Source organism: Acyrthosiphon pisum, chromosome A2 (assembly GCF_005508785.2).
Source record: "Acyrthosiphon pisum isolate AL4f chromosome A2, pea_aphid_22Mar2018_4r6ur, whole genome shotgun sequence".
In the NCBI taxonomy this organism is placed as follows: domain Eukaryota; kingdom Metazoa; phylum Arthropoda; class Insecta; order Hemiptera; family Aphididae; genus Acyrthosiphon; species Acyrthosiphon pisum.
Genome location: NC_042495.1, coordinates 96,403,205 through 96,411,378, shown reverse-complemented (window position 1 = coordinate 96,411,378; position 8,174 = coordinate 96,403,205). Strand labels below are relative to the sequence as shown.

At 30.0% G+C, this 8,174-nt stretch overlaps 1 protein-coding gene across 1 annotated transcript; it reads left to right on the top strand.

Moving 5' to 3' along the window:
• Window positions 1–988: 988 nt before the first annotated feature.
• Window positions 989–4,698, top strand: LOC100163437 (ceramide-1-phosphate transfer protein). The gene is made up of 4 exons (XM_001950670.4): window positions 989–1,830; window positions 1,945–2,147; window positions 2,245–2,420; window positions 3,441–4,698. The coding sequence occupies exons 1-4, from the start codon at window positions 1,727–1,729 to the stop codon at window positions 3,564–3,566; spliced, it is 609 nt and encodes a 202-aa protein (XP_001950705.1). The 5' UTR covers window positions 989–1,726; the 3' UTR covers window positions 3,567–4,698.
• The last annotated feature ends 3,476 nt before the right edge of the window (window positions 4,699–8,174 follow it).

Sequence of the window (8,174 nt, the reverse complement as noted above, 5' to 3'; positions counted from 1 at the left end):
GGGAAAAATGTCCGGCCATCAGTCACTATAATATTTGCGATCAAAAAGCGGAAGAAAAATTCACCCATACCAAAATCCCAATTTTAATTTTGAATACATATTTGAATTCCTTATTATCTTTTCAAGGTTATGTAGGAATGGGTTTTCGATTTTTTGTATTGGTTTACTAATACAATTAGTATGGTAACCAAAAATAAATTTTCTTTTTTTTTTCAGAATTCACATTTACTTTAGTGTTCCTAAAATTAAAATCGGAAATGAATATCCTTTAGGTTCTCATAAACTAGAAAAGAGAATAAAAAGGAATTCAAATATTTTTCAAAATTAAAATTGGACTTCTGCAAGTATATATTTTTTTCTTCCACCATTTTGACGATAGTGCCCTGGCCTGTGGTGATACAACCTTCAAACTCTCCATATCCTGTCAACTGATACGTGATTTGTGTTTTTAGAAAATATAATATGGCTCGCGATTACCCACTCGGTTATTTTAACTACCCGGTTAACCTTTTACTGTATTCGTATATTTGCAATTTTGACTATTGCCAAAATTGTTTAAGGAGGTCGTTTACCTACTTGCTTATTCCTAATTTTAACTATTCATATATAATGATTTTTATGTGTTGTTACAAGTTTACCCACTTTTTTTTTCTGCTCAAGCAGAGTATGGTGAAAACTTCGTGACAATACAGTTCACTACCTACGTATAGCCGTATAGCCCTATAGGTACACCGCGTGGTGTTTCGCGACATGAACCTGTAGAACTACAGTGAACTGTATTGTTACGAGTCACGACTTACGACGTTTTCAACACACTCTGCGCTAGGAGCAAAAAACAAAACGTGGGTAAGCTTACGGGGAATATAGTACAACATTATATTATGATACTATCATCGCAATCCCGCGCCAGGGCCTTATCACCAGCAGACTGCAGACAGCTGCACTGTCTTGCCCCGGTGTCCGACAACAAGATGATAATAATAATAATATTATGTTTTTATTATTGTTGTTGTTGCAGGGACTCGCACAAAACGTCAAAACAACGACGCCGGTAGTCGGTACACACATTTCACTATTTCACTATTTCAGTATTAATATTTAATTTACGGACAGGAACTGCACTCGACAATAGCAATGATAAAGCCAATGCCGCAAGCGGTACCGGTTGGCGAATACTAATTGGTAATTAGCGTAACACGTCTTATCGGCTGTAAGTTATCGCACAACCGAACGTCTCGAGTCTTTTTAAAAGTCAACCGTAGTCATTTGTTGATGATGAAGATGTTGACAAGGTAGTTTATAAAAACGTTCTTCAGTACCTAATTTTGTCTAAGTCCAAATGACAAGTTCCTACACAGAGTGACGTGAAGGTGCTTGTTGTGCACAGTAATTGATTTTACAGTTTATCAATGATAATATTAATAATATCGGAGCAGTTTGATCTGCATTCGTAGTTGTGTATAATCGGAGATCTTGTATTCGTAGCATTTTACATTCGGTGTAATATGTTCGGAGCATTATATTGTCGTAGCAGTGAATTATCGTGGCAGTGGTAGCAAACCGTCATTGGAGACGAGCTGCAACGTCCGAAGCACATTTCGTTACACCGCGGCCCTCTTTGAAATACTAGTGCGGTATTAATTATTGGAGTCATAATCTATAGTCGTCGCCGGTGACCACTGTCAGTTAAATATAATAACAGTTCCTGATTAATATTGATGGTAAGATGTTTAGCGTGGCGGCCGTTCAAAGTGCTTTCCATGAATCTCTAGTCCAGGACGATGACGTGGACGTGAAGAACTACGTGTTGGCCTATCAAGAACTTTGCAAGTAATAATAATTATTACCATCACCGCGCTCCATCGATAACATACAAAACATTGTTAACGATACTTTTTAACGACATGACTCGTACTCATATATTATTGTCTGTTGCCCTTACAGATTCTGTTCGCAGCTGGGGGGCTTGTTCGGTTTCGTTGTCAGCGATCTCGAGGATAAGATCGGACTCCTTAACCGGCTGGTGACCGAAGACGAGCAACATTTTTCCACTGTTCAGAGTATGATAACCCACGAGATTTCCAAGGAATTGGTGTTCTCTGGTCGTTCAGGCTCCATAACATTGTTGAGATTGCACCGAGGTCTTGGTAAAATAATATATACAATTGATGTAGTTCTATGAATGTGTCTTGAGCGCTTAACTTGTGATTATTAGTTACACTTGTGTCAATATGTTTATTTCAGAATTCATTATTCTATTCATGTCTAAACTGGTTGGCCTACAACCTAATGATAGCACGACACACTCTGCTCAAGAAGCGTACAGCCAAACATTGGCCAAACACCACTCTTGGCTTATAAGAAACGGTGCTCTGTTTGCTATGAATTTCCTTCCCTGTCAAAAAGACTTGTATAATCAGGTGGGTATGACAAATTATTTCTTGGAATTTTGTGTATCATCTTTCATTGACACATTTAAAATACCTAGTTATAATATTATAAACTAAAACATTACATCTGAAGCAAATTCAGTTAAACACACCGCTCGAAACTTGAAAATTAAAGTTTAAAGTATGTCGTTGAGTATTCTTTTAGTTGTATAAATTGGAGAAATTATAATTCAAAGGTCGAAAAATTTGCTTATTTTACATTTGTAATGCACGCTAAAACGCTGATAACGCACAGCTTGATGTTGTGTATGTACCTACTAAACAGACATCATACACTACTGAAGTTTGTACTGGTAGGTTATGACCCCTCATCGGTTTGGCTTAGATATTATTTCTGCACATACATTTGTATGAGCAGCCAGAACACATTTAATTCTGTAAAACATGTTTACCTATTTTTTATTCATACATTTATTCACTTATTTTTACTTCAGTATTAAAAAGTAGGTAACATCATTGTGTGTAGTAAAATATATTAATAATTGTAATCAAATTTAAAATTTTTTTCTACACAAAATGAAACATTTACTACTGGTACTTAAGTTTTTAAAAATGTTAAATATCTATAAATTGCACAAAAAAGGCCAAAATATTTTTAAAATTATACCAATATATTCTAGTAAATGCTCGTATGAAAATTTGATGAAAATGTCTGATCTAGGTACATTTATTTATATTAAAATTAGTTACTATAAATAAAAAAAAATCCATGCAATTTGGTCAAATCTAGTTTGGCGTAAAAGATTCCCATTTATCTCTAAATTATTTTTATTTTTTCTACCATAAACCACCCTCAAAGTTGAGGAATAAATAATTTTTTCTACTATAAATATTGTGAATTCATACAAAAAAAAGCACATCATCATAAAATTAATACATTTATTAACTGCTCCACTCAGAATCTAAAATTAAATTGAATAGTCAGTAAAGTGCTACAATTTAAAACTTTAATCAAATAATGTGTTATAATATATTTTATTTTTTATTTAGACTCTTGGCGATGCTCCCGCAGAAGAAACATTGAATACAATGCCTGAAATGATTTCCAAAGCTTCTATGGTTCACGAAAGGGTGAATAATCTACTTTCAAGCTATGAAATTCTGAATATACCGTGATAACTTTTGAATTGACGTACAGTGAAATATTTAGTCACTTTGTACTATGTTAATTTTATATGGCATAGACTTTCTATGTTATACATTGAAGAAAAGTATACACAGTGATAATTTCCATTGGTTGCTAATTATCTGAAAACATTTTATTGAATATTATTGTGTATTAATTCCTTGGTCATTATGGAATCATTTAAGCTTTAAATTTCTATAATTTACTAATATATTTTTATTAAAGTGTCTTGTATCTTATACCTGAAGTGCCCTATTTAGAAATGTGAAATAATTGGTCAATTTCTGTTGCAATTATTCTCATCACAAGCAATTTATCAAACTATTAAAATAATTTTAGTATGCCAATATTTTTAACATATTTTGAATTAAAAATTATTATGTCTTAAGTTTCCATTAAAAAAAAAGTAAAGTAGTAGGACACTCGTAAAAGGGTCATGATAGATAGCTTAAATAATTCTATAATGACAAAAGAACAAAAAATAAAAATGTTCATATGGTGTTTATAAATAATTACAAGCCTGCAATAATACTATTACCATTCAGCAATCTGCATAAGGTATATTAAATTATGTTATTAATATTTTGCTCAATCATTTAAAAAAAATCATATTAATATTAATATTAATAATTGTAGGTATACATTAAGTTTTAAATTTGTTTAATTGATATTTAGTTTAACAATTAATAAATCTTCATGAGACCATATATTATATTATATGTACATTGATTTTTCATCTCTAATTATTTAAATGCCATATAAAATATAAATTATAAAATATACATTTTTATCTTAAAATTATATCAAGCGAACTTGATTGGATTTTTAGTTTGATTTTGATAATGAATATAAATACAAATTAATAACTAATAATTTTGATATTTTAGTTTCCATTATCATGTTATATAGCTCAATGTTACATTAATTTAAATATTTAGTTATCTAAGAATTGGAACATAGACTCTTAAAATATATTTTATGGTCCTATACATTGTCATATTTATGTTATATTTTTACAATTATTTTATATCTATTTCAGTTATTTTAGCTATATTTATATTTATATTTTCGTATTTATCTGTTACTGTTATTTCATAATAAATGTATAATGTTAAATGTAAATATTTCCCTTATTTCATAATCAATGAGCAGTGGAGCATACTCGTCTTCTATCAAAGCTGTCAGGCACTGCTTATATCTTAAAATTTTTACTAATATAATAATAGGTATAATTCCTTTTCCTGCTCTTCATATTATTTTAATTATATTGAGCGGCTCGTGATGGCCACCCCTGTAATATTATATAATTTTCTCGCTACTTTAACTACAAGCATTAATCATAAAAATATGTGGGTGGACTTGTGGGAGAACAATTGAAAGTGTTCATCAAAGTCCCCGGGGTAATACTTAGGGATCTTCAGAACAGATCCTCCATACTATCGACAAACACTTGAATGGAGCTAAATAATTTAGAGTGCGAAATTTGACAAACACGTCACATAACATTAATCGTTGTCATTAGGTATACATTGGCAAAAATACATCAATCAAGCTGAATATTGATAAGATAAATCTCTCATATTTGAGATGAGCCAGAGTTTGTGGTCAGGAATTTTGAATGGAGAGGGGGTTTATAAAAAAATTGCATCAACTAATAGATTTTTAACATTCCCTTGTTCGTGTTTTGTCATTTTAATTTTTAGAACTTCAGTAGTTTTTTCAAACATTTGCGATACAATAAAAAATAGGTATGTTAATACTGGTAACATGCGATTGTAAAATCATACTTATTTTTGTAATATTTTTTATCTTTGTTAAAAAATCTAAAACAATGTTCCTAACCAAAAAATACAAATAAATTTGCATATAATTATTAAAGAAATTGAAATTAATATTTCTACAATATTTGTTGTAATTATGTTATATTATAATATAATTATATCTTATTTTTATCATAAACCTACAGAAAAGTTACTTGTTTGTTACCCCACAACCTTGCAGCTAAATTTCTCAATATTATGTTGTAATAATAATGGCAAAAGTGCTTAATTGTATTAAATAAATTGCATATAATTATTGTAAAAAAAAAAATTAATAATGTTTAAGTATTTAATTTTAATGGGGTACAAAATTTTGGATACATCTTTTAAAATAATTTCAAATGTGTCTTGCCCATTAAATTGTGTTTTCCGCATAAATTCCACAAATATCAATTGGTTCCACGATGCTTCAATGGCAAATTTACCAGAACCCCACAAAATTATTAGTGAGGTCAAGGTGGCCAGTGCCAATGTAATTTTGCATAATTATGATAACAAACAATTACCAAGCATTTTATACATTAATTTATAATATTATTATAACCATAATTTACTATAATAACAGTAATATTATAGTTGTCAAACATTTTTATGTGGAGGTCTCTGCTTTCTAATGCATAGTTTATATAGTGACGGATCTAATATTTAATTTGTTTGGCTGACAATTGGTTCTATCAATGGCAAATATTGTCGGTATTCTTGTCGTATGCGGTCTACTGCACTCTTTCCGTCTACCACACATGTTTCTTTACGTCATATGCGGTTTACCGCACACGGCACACTTGTTGTCTACCTTTGATCATTCTCAACGATTCGACTGCAACGATGAATAAGCTTTTTCTTAACAATGTAATTTGTATATCAATAATAGGATACTATATAATAATACCTGGGCCTAGAAATAATTGTGACTGAAGTCGCAAAGATATGAGATAATCAGTTAAGTTTGTGCTGTAATACCTATGTGATACATTATTCTGCAGTTTATTCACTTTAAACATTATTTTTGCTCATCATTTCAATGTAATTATTCAATCAGAGGAAAGTACCATAGCTTTCTAAAGAAAAATGGACTTATTGAAATTATGGCAAAAGACTTACTGGTCCATGGGTGTTTGGAATGTGTAAAAAAGACGAAAATGGTGTTATCAAGGCAAGATACTTTGTTTGTAGAAAAAAGAGACAAACATTGCACAGAATAATTCAAAATTAAATTGAAATTGGTACAGAAATACACTCAGATGAATGGCTTGCATATAAGACATTAAAACTAAAGGTTACATACATAAAACCGTAAACCATTTCCAATTTGTTGTAGATCCCATCAGTGGTGCTTAAAAAGTTTATGGGGAGGTTTAAACTTTAAATTGAAAAAAAAAAGTGCATGGTACACCACCATCATTGCTGCCCTTGTATTTAAATAATAAAAATGATGATAGTATTTTTTGATTTTTATGCATTTTATGGAGATATTATAATATTAATATATTGTATTTGATATGATACAAAAAAATTATTTACATAAAAGTTCCTAAATTTTACAAACATTTTGGTGCAAAAAATTATATTCCTATTGCAATACACTTAATGTGTAAGATTCTCAAAACCAATATATTTGATTTTCATAGTTTAAAACATTTTAAGCGGTATATAAAACTCATAATCTTAAACAAAATAGAAATTGTTTAAATTTGATGACTTTTTTTTAATATTATTTGTATTGTAATATTGTTTTTGAGAACTCTTTAAAAATCCTCTACCAAAAGCTTTTGGCTTATTGGAGGGTTGAAAATATATATATACATTCGTATTATTTAAATATCTTTGATTTTCGTTTTTATTGTAATCGATATATTAAATACTGTAAAATATTATGTTGTATGTACAAAAATAAATTATTAGTATTATACTTGTTATGATAATTATTTTTGTACCTAACTTTTCCTAATATAGGATTAGATTGTGACGTGTATTGTTATGTTTGACTACTATAAATATTGTGTAAAAATAAATCTGAGCGCACGGCAGTGCGCCAGGCCAAGTTCCAGCAATGTCAGTGTATCTTTACACGAACCAATTCGCCCAGTTTTTCTAACATATACATCTCTGTTTCCTCTTAAGATAAACTTTTGAAATTTAAAACACAGATTAATCTCGAGTAGTTTAGAATGCTGTAAGAAAATGTGCCCTTAATATTGTGCCAGTTCAAAATGGGAGGATTTCAAAATTTGCAAAATTGTTACTGACTCACTCACTGATCATCAAAATTATAAGACACTTCCCGTATAGGTGGAAACGTGAAATTTGGCACAAAGGTAGGTCTTACAGTGTAACTAAAGGGAAAAATCTAAAAATTGAATTTTTTTCTAAATTAATACCGCTTCAGTGAGTATATTTCTAAACGTATGAAGTGGCGCGCTTAGCACACATAAACGTTTACTTTCAAACAGCGTTACAATATGGTAATAAGGAATTGTTTGTAGTTGACTTATATATAATATATTATATTTATAGAACATAATAATGTTTTCGTACATTTATTTTATTCAAATACAAAATATAATATAATTATAAAAATACAGAATATTTTAATAATATTTGTCGGTTTGCGAACGATAATTTTACGTGATAATTTCATAAGAACTCTTATGAATTGAATGGAAGCCCGCAAAAATAAATACTATCCCCAACAAAAACATAACCGTGAAATAATACCAAGTTCCAAACTCCCTACCAAAAAAGTCGGCCTATCAAAGTAGTGAAATCTACATTGTGGCC